The following is a 22862-nucleotide window of genomic DNA, read 5'->3' as shown; positions in this document are numbered from 1 at the left end:
ATGAGCCTGGGAGCGTTTTGGACAATTAGACTGCAGAAGAAATTCCTGTAGTATTTAGAGCTTACTCAGAGTAATGTACAAAACGCACTTGTTGCTTTAAGCTTAGAAACAATAAGATTTCTTTTGTGAAATAGGCTCATGTTCTAACATCATTATGTCAATGAAATACATCTTTGCTAGGAAATTGAAGAAGGTTTTATTTAGAAACGGCAGATAAAATCTTTGGGTTTCTCCCTCTCATGAAAAAGAATGAGAGGAAATACTGAAATGAGACCGAGAGAGAGAGATAATGGGAAAGAAGCGGGATATGAAAAGGCTGAAGAAAACGGACAGCTTTCTCCTAAACGGACAGCTTTCTCCTAATAGATTTGGCTAATTAATGGGGGAAAGAAAGGGGATAAGGAAATAGGAGATGATAAGGGGGGTTCGGCCAAAAAATGGAAAATTTTCAATTTTTAGTTTTTGTACTTTTCATTTTGTTCAATTCAATCCCAACCTGCTTTTTCTTGATACAAATACATATCTCACATCAACTTTTACAAGATGATTTGTGAGGTTATAAAAGATAACCATACTGAACACCTCATACCCATCTTGATTTTTTGAATGATCACCTCATACGGAACACTTCGATTTTGCTTGAATTTTCTCCAAATATTTTCAATCCAAAAGGCTATAAAAGATAAACTACAATGTGTCCATAACCGTTACGGCAGCAGACAGTATTTTTGTGATTTTGGTTATGCAGTTTTTAATACCCTAACCCAAGTAGGGTGGATGTGGAGATGCTGAATCAAGTCAAAGATGATGCAAATTGCACTTGGTAGACCAGTTGTTCGTCATTCCGTACCATTTTCAACAATCAGCAATTACATTTAAATGAGAGAGAAAGTAGCTTATTGCAGCTAATCACTAGTCCATAATTGCTTTTCCTGCTTTCCTCTCACCTAACAAACATTATCTTTCGCTATCAACCATCCCATACCCCGTTTAACAAAATTACATGCTTCATGGCGTTGAGACATAAATAAAATATACAAAACATTATTCGTTCCCCCCAGATACCATCTACCAGCATGGCCCTAGCTGCAACCTGTCAGGGGTACATCAGCATCTACAGCTTTTTGAATTGATTTTTGACAGTAACATTTTGCCCCTGTTTCAGTTAGTCATGATACCCATCCTACTTAAAAATTCGAAATCATATTCTATTCATAGAGGAAACTCCTTCTGTAAAAGCTCAAGATTCCTGGAATCACAAGCTTCCACCATATCATTCCGCGAGACACAGCTGCAACAATGAAAACGAAAAATGGAAGATACGTAAGTGGAACTAGTTCGCATGATTAGAAGACATATTCTCTACTTCAGGATGATACCTTAAAGATATTCTTAGATATTGCCATGCATTATCAGCCTTGGGATTCATTGCCAGTGCTCGAACATAATATCGGATCGACTCCTCATACATACCCTGGAAGCAAATTTGTTTACATGCTCAATCAGATTGAACTGCATTGCAGCCCTCAATTGAGAAAAGGAATACTCAGACGGATGATATCCAAATCTTTTTCTTTTTCTTTTTTTCTCAATGGGAAAAATTTAGTGATTCACAACAATACTCTTAACAATTAAAGATTTCCTGAAGCCATTCAATTCCATGCAGCACTTCAAAACTCCAACCAAGAACCATGGTTCATACAGAACAAAGATTTCTTGCAGAGCATATTTTCCAAAGAACTAGTTACTGAATATTTATTTTTCCCCTTTTAATGTGGCGTAGTAAATTTGTGGAACCTGAGTATGCTAGTAAATTTTCATTTAGAAGGATTGACAATCTCAGAAATATGCAATAAGGAAATGAAGACATAAAGTACGAAATGCAATTCCCATTTCATGAATGTCAAGACAACGAGAGAACAGTGCAGGATTTAACAAACCTGGTTGGCGTAACTGATACCCATGTTTGCCCAAGCACGCACATAGTTTGGCTTCAAATCTAGTGCCTAAAGATCCAGACATAGACCAAAAGACTAAATTCAATAGTGCTAAAAATATGGCCACCACAGGCAAAGGGAAGTTTATCATCAAATATTTTCAAATGGACAATCTCAGAAACAGAGGCTAAACAAATCAAATTGCATATGCAAGATCTGAATGCATTAAAAAAGGCATTTTGAAAGAGATGATCAAGGGTATATGTAAATTGAGGAAGTGCATGATCAAATCATCTAAATTAACTAATAGCTTCAACAAATCAAATAACTAATTACATGGAGCTTAATAGTAGAGCTAGTTTGTCTTCTAAGGCCCAACTAGGTGCAACATGTTATTTGGAGAATCTTTTTAGCAGCCTAAGGTTACAACGATGGAGCAAGTAAATAATTCAACCCTATCAGAGAGCTGTATAACACACCAATGCATCACTTTACCATTGAAAGATAAGAAAGAAGAGAAATAGAGGAAATCATGATGCAACCCATATGAGTTTGGCACACAAAAGACTGACATGTTGGGTTATCACATGTTTTGCATTTCTTTATGCCATCCTTTCAATTGATTAAGCACAAGCCAAGTCCTAGGCACACTTTTTTGTATAGAAGCGACAAATCCCCCTTGATACAAGAAGCACAAATTTACATATTCACCTTAATTTACTCAAAAAAGTGGTTTTTTTACATCTTGGACTTCAAATGGTTCAGGTAGTTACAGCACCCATGCCAACATTGTCAACACCTTCATAATTCATTTTTTTTTATTCTGGCCTAACATGCAAAATAGTGAGCAACACGCCATACAAATTGATCCTTGGTAAAATCCTAGTACTCATATATTTTGAATTTCACACATTATAGGTACTCCAACTTAGTAAAGAGAACCCCAAAATTTTAGGATAGGGAAAATAAATTTTTATTTATAAAAAAAGTAACTATGAAATTAGCATATAATGTGGTATACAGATAGACCACCACTATTCAAGGGGGAATCATGAAGAGGCTACCTGTTGATAAGCTAATATTGCATCAGCACTCTGCACACTGTTGGCTTGTGTTGCACCAAGCTTGTTCCAAAGAGAATAATCATTAGGTTTAAGTTTCAAAGCAGTTTTGAAAGATGCAATGGCCTTATCATATTCTCTCGACAAATTATACAGAACACCGAGGACAATGTGTACATCAGCATCCTCAGGAGACATCTGAGCAGCTTCATTGAATAATCTAGCAACCTGCATGGCAGAAAACACTTTGATTAACACCAGAATATAACAATAACATTTCCAAAATGTAATGTTAGGGATAAGCTTCTAGTAATCTTAAGGAAAATTATTTCCTGTCACCGTATGTAAAACTCTAAGTCCAAAATATAATCACTGCAGTCATGGAAATCATATGCAAAAAGACACTTGTAATCACAGCATTCACAACATAAGCAAACAATCCCACAGTAACATTAGAGGAAGCGGCTTACACTCAAACCAAGATTGCAGTATCAAGGCATTGTTCCAAAAGACAAAAACCAACCAAAAAAACAAAGAATTATACCCTAGTGTACTTACATCAGCATAATACAAAGAATTAGCAAGCTCCGGCGGCGCAAGAGTACCATACTTTGGGTGATGACATAACCATCCATATAGATACTTTAAAGCAGAAGTCTGTTCCAATTCTGAACTTTTCAAACAGTATTATTTGTTAGACACTCCAAAATTTTAATCTCATCTTGATTAAAGGGATAAGCATTCACTAACCATTTGTATGACTCACACCAAGAGCAAGAAGTACTTCCAGATTGGTAGCATCGGCCTCCTGAGCACGCATCATTGCTGCAATAGCCTGTACAGAGATATCTAATCAGTGAATTACATTTTTTCTACAAAGTCAAATATTTGGACCCCAATAAAGACCACATAAAACTGCAGATGCATTAATCAAGAATAACAGAAGTATAAAAAGATCTTGCATAATCCATGAAAGTCTCAAAATAATGACAAGCACACACAGTAATCATCCAAAACAATTTGCAATAAATGTGAAACATTACACTTCATAGGCTTGATATAAACATAGTTTAAGATGGAACCTTATCCATTCAAATTAATTTCAATTAAGCCAAAAAGGTTTTGACATGGTTCAAGAATAAATAGAAGTGGATGATAAGTGAAATGTAATGCACTACTAGTTCATGTCACAACAAATGATAATAGGTTAGATCCAGAACATTAGCAGCCAGGCAAAGACTGCGGCCTTAGATCTGGTACACTGACTGAACATGATATCAATCATATTGCAAATTTCAATGTTTAAACGAAAGATAGCTCCTTCTATCCCTTTCCAGTAAAAGTTTTCATATATAAGAAATGAACATTGCATGGTACACCAAAGTGGCTATATCAAGCCAGCAAATAAAACACAAAATGTAGCAGTATAAGAAAATAGATCCTTTGTGTTGAAAGTTTTTCTTGCTTGCTAAATCAATAGGTTGTTCTCTTTCCTAAAACATGATAGTATTCACAGGGCATTAGACATGATTCAAAATTATTTAGATTCAGGTGAAATAGAAAGGTAAATGGTCAACCTTGCCAGGCAAAGAATCATAACCAAAGGTCCTGAACAGATGGCTGAACTAGACAAGCAGTCACATATCTTAATAGAAATTCTTGTAGTATTAAAGAAAACAAAAACAATGTCTTTTGGTGTAAGAATACACATGAACTATCCAACTCTGACAAACTAGAGCAAAGTGTATTACCTGTTGGTCATCATCATTTTCAGCATGGGTTATTCCTAGCAATCTCCAACCTTCAGCATTCTCAGGGTTTTTCATAACTTCAGCCTCTAGGGCAAGCACTGCTTCACTCAAAAGCCCTTTCCTGAATAGCTCTTGACCTTCTTTTAAAGGATTTTGATGACCAACATATGGATTCATATCAGAAAATACATAAACACCCCTTGAAGCGTCCGACCGCTGCTTAGCAGCTAATTGCTCGTTAAGGAACCTACAAGTTTTCACAACCAAAACATTCATGTAGAATTAAGAGAGGTTATAAAGTAAACTTCTTCAACACTACCAGACTTACTCATCATATGAATTTGCCCAGTTATCAGACGAACTATCTCCCAAAGCCCCCTCACCAACTTGACGACCAAATTCTTCTGCCCAGTCATCAACATGCAACTTTGAGAATTCATTGACCCATTGATCATCAACAGACTCTTGTTGCAATCTTTCAGCACCAAATTCATTGGCCCAATGGTCAGGTCCACGGAAAACCTATTAACCATCAAGTACATTTAACAAAATGAAAAAAATTAGAATATTTCAAATAAGAATAAGAGCTTCACACAGTTTAAGAGTCTCAAAATAATACATAACACGCAGAATCATTAGTTGCAGTTTGTATCCTGAATAAACAAATCAAAAGACCCTAGTTGTTCTTATACAGTAGCAAACTCCTCAACCCATTGATCAGGTTGAAGAAAATCAAAGAACCACCAACCAGAGTAGCAGATTCTGTATAATAAGAACATTTATATATATTACAATGTTTTTAGCTGGTTTAACACCAAATAGAGGTATAAAATTAGAAGAATCATCAGTGACTGTTTATCTTCTAACTTATTATAATCAATAAGCTCTCACTGCTCAATTTAGTAGCAAACGCCATGACTCATGGATTGGGCCCATAAAAATCCTAAGAACCACCAAAACGGTGAGTAGCATATTTTATAAATAACAAATATAGATAATCTCATATAAGATTTACAGGTTTAGTTGATTTAAAAGCTCAACTGAAGATGTAATAATACAGAATCATCAGTCATCCACACTTTATTTGTTAAATTATAGTAGATATATAGATAATAGCACTAACCAAACCATCATTACCATTTGGGACTTTCTCAAATCATCAAACCTTGTTTCAACCACCTCGGGTTGGTGAATGAGATTACTACCTAAGGTCAGTGATGTTAGTTCCATTTTAGTCTATGTAGGCAAGGCAGAAGAAAAAAAGGAGGAAACTGCTAAAAGGAATTTATGACTGATTATCAGGACATATTAATCTATAAGCTTCTTTAGCTTCCACAAGATCTCTACTTGCCTCATCATGAACAAATTCATCAGCCCAAGAAGCACCTCCATTGTACTGTTGCTGATATTCTGTTGCCCAGTTCTCTGATGCTGGTTTGACCTGATTATCGTCAATGATAAGTTCACCACGACTCATCTTCGATACAAATTGAAGAAATTTTGAATTCTGCATGCCCCAAAACATACAGCACATAAGTGCATATATTAACTCATGCATAGTAACGATTATATCATTAAGGGCTATTTTGACATATTGCAAGTATTTAGCCAAACAGTTTTAAGTAACCTGAAATTTAGGATCACTGTTTTGAGAGAGTGTATGTGCAAGCATCCTAGTCTGCTGAATTGCAGCCAAACTTTCTATATTTCCCCCTCTCATTTGATCTACAGATGTTAACTGAGCTTGTTCCTGTATGTTGTAGCTCATTAATTGTGTTATACAAGAAAAGCAGGCTAAAAGATGACATGCACGAAAAGACTACTCAAAGCACGAGATAGTAGCAGAAAGAAAAGGAAAGATAAAGCCAAATGGGAACGTATATCCATCTGCAATAACACAAGAAGACAGAAATATAGTCCAGAAGATAGAAAATAGGATGGCTATGTGGATGAAGACCATCAAGTGTTTGATAGTAATAGACAACTGACAATATACCACTTTAGGAAGAGAACACAAGTTTCAATCTGGTTAATTAAGGAACCTACCTATCAACTTCACCTAGAAGCACCAAGTTTTATGTTGCTACAAAACGGATCCATGCAGTCAAGGAAGCTACAATATCATCCACTCACTCCAAAAATTTGATAACCAGTTTTCATTTAATATAAAGGATTACTGCTTTCCTACCTGCTCAAATTCAGAGGCCCAACCACCAGCACCATGCTTTTGTTCAAATGAGTGAGCCCAAGCTTCCAGATCACCATGGTGTGGTCTATTTTGGCTGAATTCAGTAACCCATCCATCAGCAGCATGAGCACCAGGCTTCAGGACACCTTGGGATTCATTCCAGTAGTCCTCCAGTTCTCTAAATCTCCCAGGCATGGGTCCCCTGGCATGGATATCATTTTCTATTTCCAATGAACTCAAGAGTGCATTTACCTGGAAACATGTTATGAGCAAAACATGAAATGGGGTGTCAAATCAGGAGTGTAATTTTGCACCGATTACACCATGTAGCACCAACCAAATAAAGAACACCCAACCTGAGCATTGATAAATTCTTCACTCTTATCAGCAAAAATGTGTCGGGCCATTATGCTGCTACGATCACGTATGCACTGTTTATCACCTTGAGACAATCCTAACAGAGGAAGTGGGGTGGGGTGTAAAGGAATTCCACTTCGGCTACTGTCAACAAAGGAGTGCAAAAAGCTTGACAGCACCCTTTGAGGTGGTCCTGAAGTAGAGTCAAAGAGTGAGAAGGGTACTGGTAAGGAGTAGTACGTAGAAAGATGAATTTTCTTGACATATAAGAGTAGAGAAGTTGATATCCTTAATAGAAGTGCTTTTTTAAGCATATGTTGCACATTTACAGAGAATACTAGAATCAGTTTTTTGTTCTTTTATACCCTCTAAACAAAAGGAAAAGAAAGTAAAACCCAGTAACGAGGATCAGAAGGCCGAATACCATCAAGAGAGGGTTGAATTGGTGGTGCTGGCGTGGCACCCTCGTAAACGCGGTCAAAGTGAGGTTGACGCTGTATCTCTTCCCATGCATCTGCGAGTCCATTGGCATCGGCAGTGCGGAAGCCTCTGATGAACTCGGAGCCCTGAAGGGTGGGTTTTTTTTTTTGTTAATAGTAAATGGAAATTACTATTTTTATTAAAACATACTAAAAAGATTTAAAAGGAACCTGGGGATTAGATTGGAGAAAGGGGCGGTCGAGCTCAGAGCCAGGAAGAGCAGCAACGGGATCATCGGCGTGGGGGTAGAATTGGGCGTGGGGAGAAGCAGCTGCTGCGTTTGGAATCTCCTTCAACACCCCCTGCTCACAAGACAAAACATCCAAATTAGCAGGTGCTAAAGAAGGGATATTATAATCATAATAAAGATAAAAAGAAAAGAGGACCTGGGTCTTGGAAGAAGAACCGATAAGAGCGTTGGCGAAAGCACCTAGAGGATTGGAGGAAGAGGAAGAAGAACCCGGAACGGCACAAGCAGCTCCTCCCGTAACCAGTTCACGCATCGACATCTTTATTTCCTTTTCTCTGATTGATTGATTGAGAAGTGAGGAAGAATTAATGAAATTAAAGTAAATTAAATTTCTAAAAACAAGGAAGGAATAGAAAGGGTTAGGATGAGAGAAAATGCCTGACCTGGGTCTTGCCTTACCTTGCCTGCCTCTTCTTCTGTTTTATCCTCTCCCCTCTTCTCTTGTTTCTTCTTATGTTTAATAATTGTTGGAAATAATAATAATAATAATAATAAAATTAAAAATACAATTGTCGCATATTTTTAAAAATAAAATATTAAAATATTCTCACATAAAATAACTTATTTTAAAATAAAAGAATATTTTAAAATTTTCTTAATTTAATTAATATCCAACTTACTTAATATCAATTCAATCACGCTTAAATAATAGTACAAAGTAATTCGTCCGGTGATTCTTCCAAAAAAAAAAAAACAGCTGCGTGCGGTGCGGGTGATGCAATGGGATAGGACCTCTCACGATTGCCAAAATTCTTATTATCCATTCAGAAAATGTTAAAATATATTATGAGGGTTTTTATTCATTTATTGTTGTTTTCTTCGATATTTTTCAAAATATTGTTTCTTTTTGTTATTTTCGACGATGTATCATGTTATGTATAATATATTATATTTACTTTTTAGTATTTATATAAGCTTTGGACAAATATATATTTTATTGTTCATGACATTTCGCATTTGCCATTTTAATTTTTATTTTTATTATGTATAAGATTTATAAATAAGAATTTTAATTTTAGTAGGATATTTGCTTAAATAAATTTACTTGATAATAAATTTTATCACATTTGTAATAAGAATTATTAAAATATTTTATTAAATAAATTTACTTGGTAAGAAAATTTATAATACTTTAAATAATAATTTTAATTCTATTAAAAGAGTTCTATTAGATGAATTTATATGATAATAAATAAAACTATTAACTTTTTATGAAATTAATTTTTATTTATAAGATAAAAATTTTATTAATTTATTTTATATGATAAGTTTGAATTATTTATCGTATATAAAATTTTTATAGATAATACATTATAAAATCTAATCTAATATATATTATCCATGGCCTATTTAATTACTTGTGTTTTTCAAATTTATTTTTAAATTATTTTTTAATTCAATTCGACTCGATACGTCATTTCTTAACGGATTGTTGTTTGCATGCTTTGATTGGGCTTCCTTTAACGGGTTTGATCGGCATTTCGTGCCTCTAGCCCTGCTGAATTAGACCTTTTATCAGCCGGTTGGAATGTCACTCTATTCTCCCTCTCAGAAAAATGAGAAACAATTACTGCTACCTGTTAAAAATACATCTCAAAAACAATCAGAAATCGACTAATAAACAAGCCTTTAATTTATCCACAATAGCCTTAGATCTTCTTCCTTCAAAAGACCCATATCTTTTCCCTCCAGATCCCCAACTCAAAAGGTGCCTATTCGCTAACCTCCTTCGGAAACTGCCTTCCTACCCCACTCCCATTGCACACTACAAAAGAATCCAGGCGCAAATTGTTGTGTCCGGTTTTCAGTCTGACACTTTTCTGATAAACATTCTCTTGAATCTTTACTCTAGGTATGATAAGTTAGGTGACGCGAGTAAACTGTTCGATGAAATGCCTAAAAAAAACTTGGTTTCTTGGTCCACAATGGTTTCTATGTATACCCGACATGGGTATATTGAGAAGGCGTTGGCTTTGTTCTTGGAGTTTCGAAGAAATTGTTGTAAGGGTCCAAATGAGTATATTTTGGCTAGTGTTATTCGAGCTTGTATGCAGATGGGGGATGGAGGTAAACTGGGAGTTCAGATTCATGATTTCGTTTTCAAATGTGGTTTTGATCAAGATGTTTATGTGGGGACTTGTTTGGTTGATTTTTACATGAAAAGTGGGTGCATAGATGAAGCAAGGTTGGTTTTTGATGGTTTAAAAGGGAAAAATGCGGTGACTTGGACGATAATGATAACAGGGTACATGAAAAGCGGGAAGGCTGAGGTGGCACTACAATTGTTTAGACAAAGGAAAGCAACTGATGTGATGCCAGATCGATATGTACTGTCTAGTGTTTTGAGTGCATGTTCAGTGCTTAATTTTATTCAAGGAGGAAAGCAGGTTCACTGCCATGTTTTAAGGAGGGGAGATGAAATGGACGTTTCTGTCATTAATGTGCTAATAGATTTTTATTGTAAATGTGGTAAGGTCAAAGCTGCACGCAGGCTTTTTGATGAGATGACGGCTAGAAATGTTATTTCTTGGACTACAATGATTGCTGGCTACATGCAAAACTCATTTAACAGGGAAGCTATGAATCTGTTTTCTGAGATGACCAGATTGGGTTGGAAAGCTGATGCCTTTGCTTGCACTAGTGTTCTCACATCATGTGGTTCACTCAATGGTCTGGATCAGGGGAGACAAGTGCATGCTTATACTATCAAAGACAATCTTGAGTCTGATGATTTTGTGGCAAATGCTTTGATTGATATGTATGCAAAATGCAGTTCTCTGATTGATGCAAGAAGAGCTTTTGACATTATGGGTGATCAGAATGTAGTCTCATATAATGCGATGATTGAAGGATACTCAAGTCTAGAGAGGCTCTCTGAAGCATTGGAGCTTTTCCACAACATGAGGCGACAATCACTCCAACCAAGCCTTTTAACTTTTGTTAGCCTTCTTGGGGTGTCAGCTGCACTATGTACCATAGAACTGAGCCGGCAGATCCATACACTTATCATCAGGTTTGGGGTATCTCTGGACTTGTTTGTTAGAAGTTCTCTGATAGATGTTTATTCAAAGTGTTCACATGTTAAAGAAGCAAGACTTTTATTTGAGGAGATGAAGGAGAAAGATATTGTTGTTTGGAATGCGCTGTTTTTTGGCTATACACAACAGCTGGAAAATGAGGAGACACTGAAACTCTTCTCAAAATTACAACTATCAAGACAAAAACCTAACGAATTCACTTTTGCTGCCTTAATGACTGCTTCGAGTAACCTAGCAAGTCTCCAACATGGTCAACAGTTCCACACTCAGCTGATAAAACATGGTCTGGACTCTGATCCCTTTGTTACAAATGCTATCATTGATATGTATGCCAAATGTGGAAGCTTTGAAGATGCTTGCAAAACATTTAATACCACTACTTGGAGGGATATCGTGTGTTGGAATTCCATGATCTCAACATATGCTCATCATGGAGAAGCTGAAGGTGCCCTTCAGATATTTAAAAGAATGCTGAAAGAAGGAATGAAACCAAATTATGTGACATTTGTTGGTCTTCTCTCAGCATGTGTACATGCAGGGTTTGTTGAGCTTGGACTTCAGCACTTTGAGTCAATGCCTACATTTGGAGTTGAACCTGGGATAGAACATTATGCTTGTGTGGTCTCTCTCTTGGGCCATGCTGGTAAATTATATGAAGCAAAGGCCTTAATTGAATCAGTGCCAATAAAACCAGCTGCAGTGTTATGGAGGACCTTACTTAGTTCATGTAGGATTGTTGGTAATGTCGAATTAGGGAGATATGCAGCAGAAAGGGCAATTTCAATTGACCCAATGGATAGTGGTTCATATACTCTACTTTCAAATATTTTTGCATCAAAGGGTATGTGGGCAGATGTTAAGAGGGTGAGGGAGAAAATGGACTTAGAAGGTGTACTTAAAGAACCTGGCTGTAGTTGGATTGAAGTTAATAATGAAAATAATGTCTTTATTGCAAGGGATAGAACTCATCATGATTCTGGTTTAATATATTTAGTTTTGGACAATTTGATTATGCATATTAAGGGTGCTGGATATGTGCCTGATATTGCCATTCCTGTAGATGATTGAGATGAGATGTGGCAATTGTGTAATTGACAATGGATTATTCTAAGTTCTTTCTTATGCAGCTCATCCTAAAACTTTGAGCTTAAAGGGATATATTGTGCATATTAAGGCTGCTGGGTATGTGCTTCTATATTGCTTAACTCCTGATACAGAATTCAGATCATTTGGTGCAGACAACCTGAGTTTAGCATCTTTTTGCCATTGAGAGTTGATGTTTGGAGATATAAGCTGGTGGATTTTGTTAATATTTTACGTTTTGCTATAAAGGCTGTTTTGCTTCCTTGCTTTGTAGCCAAAACCATCAGGATATTGTTGGAGTAGTATGAATGCAAAGATGCTGAAATTATTACTAGCTGATGGATTTAGTATTTGAGATAGAATTTAAGGAGTTAGTAATTGGTAAGTTGGAAGATCTTGCTAAGAGCATATTAGGCATTGACTTTCATTTTTTTTCTTATTCCTTCCAAGGTTTTACTAGCTAATCAAGGTTCAATTGCTAAGCCCGAGGTTGCTTTAAAGGAATCCATTTAGGTCATTATCAGGTCTATTTCAACGTTATAACCTTTTATAAGAGGTAAAAGTTGTCCCTCTTTCTTGCTACTTGACCTTTTTTTTTTTTTGGGGGGCGCTGAAAAACATGAAAATATTGTATCTGAATTTAGATTTGTTTGATTTATGTTTTCCGTATGTGCAATGTATCCTTTGCCATAAATAAGAAGTATTTACAACATACAGGAACAAGCTCAGTTAACATCTGTAGATCAAATGAGAAGGGGAAATATAGAAAGTTTGGCTGCAATTTAGCAGACCAGGATGCTTGCACATACACTCTCTCAAAACAGTGATCTTAAGTTTCAGGTTATTTAAAACTGTTTGGCTAAATACTTGCAATGTGTCAAGGTAGCTCTTAATGATATAATCGTTACTATGCATGAGTTAATATATGCACTGATGTGCTGTGATGAAATTAGAGATGAAAAAACTCACTCAAAAGTATGTATTTCTTAGAAATATGTACAACTATATATACATGAAGATTGAATCAACTTAAGGAAAGAATATCTCTTAATTAAAATCTCTAAAAATCAGTTGTAATCTCTAAAGATACTAATTAATGCTATCAAATAATCAAAAATTTCTCAACACTACCCCTCAAGTTGGTGCATATATGTCTTGCATGCCCAACTTGCAAAGAAGATTATGATAAGTCTTACGGTTGAGCCCTTTAGTAAAAACATCTGCCAACTGTTTTTCAGATGCTAGATAAGTTGGTGGTTCTTTGATTTTCTTCAACCTGTCCAGTGGGGTGAGGAGTTTGCTACTGTATGAGAACAACTAGGGTCTTTTGATTTGTTTATTCTGGATACAAACTGCAACTAATGATTCTGCATGTTATGTATTATTTTGAGACTCTTAAACCATGCGAAGCTCTTATTCTTATTTGAAATATTCTAATTTTCTTCATTTCATTAAATGTTCTTGACTTGATGATTAATAGGTTTTCCGTGGACCTGACCGTTGGGCCAATGAATTTGGTGCCGAAAGATTGCAACAAGAGTCGGTTGATGATCAATGGGTCAATATATTCTCAAAGTTGCATGTTGATGACTGGGCAGAAGAATTTGGTCGTCAAGTTGGTGAGGGGGCTTTGGGGGATAGTTCGTATGATAACTGGGCAAATTCATATGATGAGTAAGTTTGGTAGCCTTGAAGAAGTTCACTTCATAACCTCTTTTAATTCTACATGAATGTTTTGGTTGTGAAAACTTGTAGGTTCCTTAATGAGCAATTAGCTGCTAAGCAGCGGTTGGACGCTTCAAGGGGTGTCTATGTATTTTCTGGTATGAATCCATATGTTGATCATCAAAATCCTTTAAAAGAAGGTCAAGAGCCATTCAGGAAAGGGCTTTTGAGTGAAGCAGTGCTTGCCCTAGAGGCTGAAGTTATGAAAAATCCTGAGAATGCTGAAGGTTGGAGATTGCTAGGAATAACCCATGCTGAAAATGATGATGACCAACAGGTAATCCACTTTGCTCTAGTTTGTCAGAGTTGGATAGTTCATGTGTATTCTTACACCAAAGGACATTGTTTTTGTGTTCTTTAATACTACAAGAATTTCTACTAAGAGATGTGACTGCTTATCTAGTTCAGCCATCTGTTCAGCATCTTTGGTTATGATTCTTTGCCTGGCTAGGTTGACCATTTACCTTTCTATTCCACCTGAATCTAAATCATTTTGAATCTTGTCTAATGCCCTGTGAACGCCATCATATTTTAGGAAACAGAACAACCTATTGATTTAGCAAGCAAGAAAACCTTTCAACACGAAGGATCTATTTTCTTGTACCGCTACATTGTGTTTTATTTGCTGGCTTGATATAGCCACTTTGGTGTACCATGCAATGTTCATTTCTTATATATGAAAACTTTTACTGGAAAGGGATAGGAGGAGATATTTTTGGTTTAAACGCTTTAGTTTGCAATATGATTGGTATCATGTTTATCTTAGTGGCCTGAGGATAAGGCCGCAGTCTTTGCCTGGCTGCTAATTTTCTGGACCTAACCTATTATCATTTGTTGTCACATGAACTAGTAGTGCATTACTTTTTACTTATCATCGCTTCTATTTATTCTTGAACCATGTCAAAACCTTGTTGGCTTAATTAAGATTAATTTGAATGGATGAGGCTCCATCTTAAACTATGTTTATATCAAGCCTATGAAGTGTAATGTTTCACATTTATTGCAAATTGTTTTGTATGATTAATGTATCTGCTTGTCATTATCTAGAGACTTAAATGGATTATGCAAGACCTTTTTATACTTCTGATATTCTTGATTAATGCATCTGCAGTTTTATGTGGTACTTATTGGGGTCCGAATATTTGACTTTGTAGAAAAAATGTAATGCACTGATTAGATATCTCTGTACAGGCTATTGCAGCAATGATGCGTGCTCAGGAGGCCTATCCTACCAACCTGGAAGAATGTTATGAGCCTTGGTATAGGATCTAGTCACAGGTCTAGACGTGAGAGAATTCTTGCTCTGACTTATAGTTAATCAAAGAAGCAGATTTGTCCTTGACTGAACCCCCTTCAAGAATAACATTGTAATAAAATAATTGTTTGTTCCTTCTTTATTCAATATTGGTAGCCTTTTATATACGGTTAATGACAAAGAAAAAAGTCTTGATTGATGTAAAATAAAGATCAATAACTTAGAGGATCTTGACTACCAAGACTAAAGTTTATAAAGGAAACAAAAAGAAAAATCTAATATAATAGAGGAAATAAATAAAACTTTAATTTGTTGCCGTATCCATTTCTATTCCTTCCTTCTCTGATATTGTTTTCCAATAATGGCATTCTCCCTCTCAGAGTTGTGCTTTCCACAAGCTCAAATTCAAGATAAGCTTTTTGAAAAAAATCAAACAGTTCCAAGGTGGCATCTTCTTGAGGGCAACTTGACCATTGCACTAACAGTTCTTGTCGGCCTCAATTGAGCCTGCTACGAATAATAACTTGTGGAGTGGGTAAGGCCTTGCCATTACATACTAAGGGAAAGTCTCTTACAGCATTTGGTTGAGGTTACTTGTATTCTTTGAACAAAGAAACATGGAACATATCATATATCCTGCTACTCGTAGGTAACTCAAGCTAACAGGCCACTGTTCCTATCTTGTTTAAGACCTTAAAAGGACCAAAATACTTCGGGAGCAGCTTGTGATGCTTTTATTTAGTTATCATCAACTGTCAATACGGTTGAAGCCATAGCCAAGCCCAATCTTCGACTCCAAAATTCAACTCTCTATGCCCCAAATCATTAGTGTTCTTCATTCGTTGTTGAGCTTGCAAGAACCTATCTTGAGCATTTTGTAAAAGTGCATCCCTATCTTGTAGAGTCTTATTCACAGCTTCAATCCTAGTAAAACCAGTAAAATAGGAGAGAAGCCAAGGTGGATCCTTGCCGAATACTAATTGGAAAGGGGTGGCACCTAGGGTAGTGTGATAAGAGGTGATGTAGCAATACTTAGTCCATGGAACCCAATTAATCCACTTGCGTGCAATTGATATCTCGGGATCCAAGTCTTCTCCTCTCTTTTACTCTTTTAAATATTGTTGTTAATATTTGGAATTAAATTACATATGTTTATATTTAGATTCATGTGTAACTAAAACCCTAGGGAGATTAACGAGTGGAAGTTAACGAACATTTTAGGTTTATTTTAGAATTAGTTGGATCAGGTTAAGTGAAATTAAACCCTAGGATTAATGACCCTAGGAAGTCATTTAGGTAGATGAGGTCGAGAGAATAAGTCTACTACGCATCTCCCAACTTGTCCCAGTTTGAACTGTGAGGTCGAGAAATAAGTAGTTCGTTTCGACTAGTTAATTTAGTTAGAAGCTGGAAGGTAATAACTAGGTTATTTACTAGCTAATTAATTAAAACCCTAAATTGATAGTTAATTATGAACACTGAAACGAGTTAGTCTTTTGTTTGCTTATTTGAGTGATTTACAATTGTTCTGTTATTTTCTTATTTTGCGTGTTTTACTTCTGAATATATTTATTTATGATTTGTCATACAATGATTTCAATTAAGTACTATTTAGATTTATTGGTGTAGAAGTTAATTGCTATTTAATCAAGCCTCCCTTGGATACGATCCTCGGAGTACTCCTGTATTCCGTTGTAAAACTATATTACAACCTAAACCGTATACTTGTGGACACCGCCTAATTCATATATTTAGTTGCAGTATTTTCTAAGCCAAACGCTCGCATGTTGAGCGGCAGTCAGGTATCCACTGCCTACAGCAATGACTAATCCTCTCGTCGTGGGTGCTTTCCAAAGAAGTAAACAGGTAGCCAGGAAATCTTGTTATTTTCGTATTTGGTTTGTTTAATAAACAAGTTTTGAGAGGGCCTGACTTTTTCGAAAGAAGTCTTCGAAATGTTGTCCACCAAGTAGTCAGCGTTGCCCTCAACAACCGAAAGTCTTGATCCTGTTGTCGGGGTTTTAACAAGATCACAAGGACAATAACTTTTATTGTTGAGGGTCGTGTCGACTGCCTGACAAACGATACTTCAAAAATTTCTCTTGAAAGAGTCTAGCCGTATCAACAAGCAAGCAAAATTTTGTTATTTTTTATTTATTAGTTTAAATAAATAAAAACCAAACTCTTATGAATTGTTGATTAAATGATGTATTCATTTACACCTTCACGTGACACCATCTATATTATATAAAACAAAAAATATGATACTAACCAGAAGAAAAGAAAATGCATACAAAGTGCACCACTTCATCACTATTATTGCAATTTGGAACCTCCATCTATCCCCAATAAAATTAAGTACTTCTAACCCCTGTTAAATAATAAACATGTGCTTAGACGTAATATTTAAGATTATTGAATTTTTAAATATCAGTAATTGTTTTTATAATGCTTGGATAAACCATTGCTTTAAAAAATTAAGTTATTTGAATTTCATGAATTAATAATAATTACAAAAAAATTAATGATATAAAAATAAAAAAATGCAATATGACTGTAAAAGAATATAAATATTTTAATGATATAAAATTCAAAATATACTATATTAGAATTAAATAGAAATGATATTATAAACTTAAATTTTATTTTATAATAAAACTATGTATTAAAAAATTTAATATTATGAGGCATTTTGTAAATTTATTTTATATTATATTATAGGATTATTCTTTAATTTTAAAGCATGTTATAATAAATGTTGATAATGGCAATAGAACGATTGTAGAGTAATAAGAAAAGAAAATAAGAACATAAGGATTGAAAAACCCTGTCCTAATAAAAGTGAAATAGTAGAAGTATAGTTCTATACGGACTCAACTTGTGCGATATGGTTCAGACATGGGGCTCACCACGCACCCACAATTGCAACTTCAATCCAGTTTTGCCACTGTATTTATTTCTTCAACTGACTTGAATTAAGATATTTGGACGGTTTATAAAATGCAAGTTTAAAAATCGCGATTACCCAAAATCGAACCTAATTCAATTTTTATTGCATTTATAATTAATTTTAATTTTTATGTTATAAAATAAAAAATTATATTTAAAATAGTAAAATAATTTAAAAGTTCTTTTGAAAATTATAGTAGAAATATTTATGAAAAGAGCTTTAAAATATTGTTAAATAATATTTAAATGTTATAAAACAAATTTAATTTTGTCAAAATAAGTCTAAAAATTCAAAATAAAAATTAAAATGTAAAAATCGAGAATCAAACCAAATTATGATGGATGGTTCAAAATATCCAAAAAAAAAAACCAATCAAATCGAACCGTTATCACTCCTAACTTCAATAAGCAAAATCTTTAATCCATTTAAACATTTCAAGTATAACAAGAATAATTAAAATAAGTATTTCATAACAAGATTTAAAAACAATTTAAATATTTCAAGTATAGCAAGTTCACTTCCATAAAACATTTCGCAATAAACATTACTAACGATTCATTAACCTTCCACAATGCATTGATACAAATTCACATTTTAAAATTAGTCTAAGTAACATAAGATGGAGAAACATTTAGACACATGAGTGTCCAACCGAGCACCAAACAATCAATGACTAACCAAACATCAAATGCGCAATGCACAATAATAACGACACTCCTAGACGTTCAATGCAGTTTGCATAATGAACAAAAAGTAAAAATGAGATCCCTACATTTTACGGCATGCCAAATATATTCAAATAATTTCATGCTAATTTTACTAAGCATTTTTATCATTTAATAAAAATAACAATTTAAATAAAGCATCATTTGAGAAAATTAACATTAAATCAATTACTTCACAAGATAAATTTAGAAGACAAGCAATCACAAAATAATTTTAAAACATGAAGCAATTAAATTAACTATAATATAAGGCAATCGAAATTGAGAGATTGCTTAGAAACGTTGAATCCTCGGCTTTATTCGCCTTCAAAAATTGAAACGCGCAACATACATGGGTGGTGGAATGAGAATGGAGAAATTAAAAAGAACAATTCATAGAAAAAAGGTAAGTGCGGCAAAGAAGGGTACTTGGTGATCGAGCATGGTGGGGAAGGAGATGAAGTGAAGAGTATTCTTATTTTGGGTAAGAAAATTTTGATTGAAGCAGCGACGATGAAGAAGAGTGAACGTGATTTTGGCTTAAAATTAACTTAGAACTTTCCTAATCTTCCATTGTTTAAATTACTATTAAAACTTCTAATTTCACTATTTCACTTTCTTTCATGTCAATCCTAAAATAATTTCTGATCTAATTAATCTCAATAATAGTAAAAAAAAAAAAAGAAGAAGCTAAAACTAGATCTAAGGTCACTCTAAAATAAGGTTTATTCAATTTGGGCCACTCTAAGTTTATTTTCTCAATTTAGTCACTTTAATTAAAATAATTGTTTAAACTAATCACTGCCGTTAACAATTCCGTTAATCCACATGGATTGCTGACGTAGTCATTAGCCAATTGAATGATGACGTGTGAGATTTTTTTTTTAACTTTTGACAAACACTTAGAAACCTCTCTATAATTAATCTAAAACATTAATCTTAATCTAAAATTGAAATAAAAATTGAAATAAGTTAATCACCCGTAATAATACTGAAAATCTAAATTTATCATTTCATCTGAAATTAGTGTTTCACTTATAACCATGCATACAACATATCCAACAACTACAAAAACTTTACTAACTTATCAGAAGTTAGTGTTCCACTTTTTTCACATAACACAATTGTAGCAATACTTTATCTAGTATGAAAAAAAAAAAAAAAACCCTAATTGCTAACAGAGTTGATGCACCATAATGTTGAGTTATGGGTATTTGTAATAATTTTAAGGATGTGAATATTCTTAGACGCATCACAATTTTGTATGTTTTTCTAGTTACACATTCAACCTGATAAACACAATTTATAGGGTGATATAAAGTTTAAGTTTGCTGAAAGTCACCAACAATGGAAAAAATTATCAAGACTAGTCATTTCAAATTGTTGAACCTAATGAACTCAACAACCATATGTGTCGAATTCAATACCTTTCTTAAAGATCTCTATAAACTTGATCTCCTTAAACCTTAACCCTAAAATTACCACAGACCTCAACAACAAGTGTTGAGTTCAATATTTTTTCTGATATTCCCAATAAGCCTAACACTTAAGCTATCCTATTGAACCTCGACATTGGTAGTTGTTAAGTTTAATGTTATATAGTTGCCTCTTATTGTTGTCAACTTATACAATTTCATCAGTATAAATATATGTCACGGGTTAGTAGTTGATAAATCATGTAATTAATTATCATATAACACTGTTATTACAGATGTTTATGATTTTCATTGTTTTGAAATGGCACACAACTGAAAATATTATGTTTTTTTTTTTACAATGTTTCCTCCATCGAAAACATCAATTAATTCATTCTCATTAAGGGATGGGAAAAATGAAAAATACTTTTCGTCCACCAAAAACATTTTTGCGAATTTGATCTAATGTAGGAGTATTTTTACAATAGTTTCATTCTTCTACGAATTATGATACTTAATGGCGTATTCAGATAGCTCCGAGCAATCATAGGATTGCTTTTGGTGGGAATATTGTCTGCTTGAAATCAATTGTTATTTAGCATTCGAATGTCACTAGTTAGTAAATTATTGGTACATGCCATTATCAACATTAGCCGTGTTGAATTATACGATGTAATTGAGTATCTGGTTTATGACATTCCATCCTCTAAATGCATAATAATATATGATGCACATAATCGCAATGCTTGACGCTCTCTATGTTGTCAGTTTTTACTATCCTTATATATAATATCACTTGATGTTAAGCTTTTGAATAGATTTTGTATAAAAAAATGACGGAGTTAAATAGATTTGAGGTTTATTTAATACCATACACAAGAAAGAAGGTTATCCATCCTAATACAAATTGCTAATTACAGTAAAGACCTCCTTTCACTCTTTCATAATCTGGAAATTTTCAAGGCCTTTATAACTATCCAATAGTAGCATATACCCAGGGTTCTCTTAATGTTTCCACCAATAATTTCCTATAAAGTTATTCACAATAGTTTCTAATAATTTTATTCATATAACTCAGTAACTGTGTTTCACTTCGGGTCAATTGCAATCTTAACACCACAAGGTGTTGAGTTTATTGTATTTCCTTGCATTAAGGTTAGGACTTACAGTTTCAGCAAAAACACCTTAAACGCTACACTAACCACAAACTTAACATATGCAAAAATGTCGAGGATTAATTATTATACAAAATCTATTGACACCATAAAAATTAATAATGAGGTAGGTTTTAGAAAACGTATTTTCGTAAATAATTTTTCCTGGGGAATAATAATAAAATTTCTAATATCCTAGTGAAAAAATATTTTCTACATTTAAATATTAAACTATAAAAATATAATTGTCAATTAATTCTTAATTTAATTTGGATAAGTATTATTACTAATACAAAATTATATAAAATTATATAAGTTCAAGTACATTTCTACTTTTATGCTCGAGAGAAAATCTTGAAAGTGCTTTTTCATACAAATCATTTCATGTTTTCTGAAAATGCTTTTGACACTAAAACATAAATAATACCCAAGTGATTACAAAATTTATTTCTATAAATAAAAATGAAAAGAAAAAAGTAAAATATTACAAACAGAAAAGCAAAAAAATTCAATAAAGAAAAAGTTAACTAAGCCTAAAATTAAAATTAGATTGATAGATGGGATGTTTCCTTGGTATAGGCAAAATCTTGTCCTTTTCATGGGTGTTCTGTTTAATAATGTAAGTAGCTACACTGACTACATATGTTAGGGTGCAAAATTTGTGTGGAGGTTATATTAGCGTAGATTATATTTTACTTTTTTTATTTTAAAAATAAGTAAATTAATTTTTATATAATAGATTAAAAATAAATTTTTATGTTAAAATTTTATTTATTTATAATGTTAAAAATTAATGTAGTTAATGTATCTTATTTTATGTATGTTATATAAAATATGTGATCTAAATATAATGTTAAAACTAATGTGGCTAATGTATCTTATTTTATGTATGTTATATAAAATATGTGATCCAAAAGATAAAAGTATCATAAATATAATTTTTATTAGGAGTTAAATTATATTTTGCCTTATTTACTCAAAAAATAAATAAATAAATTCTTATATTTTATATCAAAAGTAAATTAATTTTTTTGTTAAAAATTTTATCTACTTGTATTGTTAAAAGTTAGTTAACAAAATAATCGATAATAACACATGAGATATTATATGTATCTTGTGATATTATATAGAAATTAATTTTAAGAATAAAAATAATAAATTTATTTATTATTTAAATAAAATTAATAAAATACAAATTAACCCTAGTCTCCATAAAAGAAAGTTTAAATTAAGGTGGGAAAGATTGAAAGAAAATATAAACGTGTTTGAAGCTAACGTGCAATTCCAACAACTTGACTATTAGCATATACCTAGGCTTATGACACGTTTTAAGAGAGCAAAGAAAACGCAAAACTTTGTTTGTCCTAAAGTCAAAAGTTTCGGTATGGTCCATTTATACACATCAATAGTATTGGACACCAATCTATATCATCCATTGAATTTCATGATTCATATAAATAATATATATATATTGTTATTATAGATAGATATTTATACAAAGACGTAACACAAGC

General features: G+C 33.4%; 3 protein-coding genes across 4 annotated transcripts; 2 read left to right on the top strand and 1 right to left on the bottom strand.

The window, feature by feature from the left end:
• Positions 1–820: 820 nt before the first annotated feature.
• LOC108487679 (peroxisome biogenesis protein 5) lies at positions 821–8655 on the bottom strand. Of its 2 annotated transcripts, none has more exons than XM_053028173.1 (16): positions 8424–8655; positions 8161–8299; positions 7945–8076; positions 7719–7860; positions 7294–7487; positions 6938–7189; positions 6377–6499; positions 6101–6256; positions 5078–5271; positions 4750–4996; positions 3749–3833; positions 3557–3666; positions 3002–3226; positions 1941–2006; positions 1380–1474; positions 821–1291 (listed from the first exon to the last, which is right to left on the bottom strand). In XM_053028173.1, exons 2-16 carry the CDS (start codon positions 8281–8283, stop codon positions 1213–1215), a joined length of 2223 nt encoding a protein of 740 aa, XP_052884133.1. In that variant the 5' UTR covers positions 8284–8299; positions 8424–8655; the 3' UTR covers positions 821–1212. The 2 variants fall into 2 exon arrangements, with proteins under 2 accessions (XP_052884133.1, XP_017647541.1); XM_017792052.2 differs by having other exon boundaries at positions 8408–8651.
• Positions 8656–9423: 768 nt separating this feature from the next.
• On the top strand, positions 9424–13756 carry LOC108487092 (pentatricopeptide repeat-containing protein At4g39530). Its single transcript, XM_017791325.2, has 2 exons — positions 9424–12701; positions 13626–13756. Exon 1 carries the CDS (start codon positions 9581–9583, stop codon positions 12128–12130), a length of 2550 nt encoding a protein of 849 aa, XP_017646814.1. The 5' UTR covers positions 9424–9580; the 3' UTR covers positions 12131–12701; positions 13626–13756.
• LOC108487094 (peroxisome biogenesis protein 5-like) lies at positions 12868–15272 on the top strand. The gene is made up of 2 exons (XM_017791326.2): positions 12868–14147; positions 15062–15272. Exons 1-2 carry the CDS (start codon positions 13872–13874, stop codon positions 15140–15142), a joined length of 357 nt encoding a protein of 118 aa, XP_017646815.1. The 5' UTR covers positions 12868–13871; the 3' UTR covers positions 15143–15272.
• The last annotated feature ends 7590 nt before the right edge of the window (positions 15273–22862 follow it).

This window comes from Gossypium arboreum, chromosome 5, assembly GCF_025698485.1.
Source record: "Gossypium arboreum isolate Shixiya-1 chromosome 5, ASM2569848v2, whole genome shotgun sequence".
NCBI lineage: Eukaryota > Viridiplantae > Streptophyta > Magnoliopsida > Malvales > Malvaceae > Gossypium > Gossypium arboreum.
Note: the sequence above shows the minus strand (reverse complement) of the source record. Positions and strands in the feature narration are given on the sequence as shown.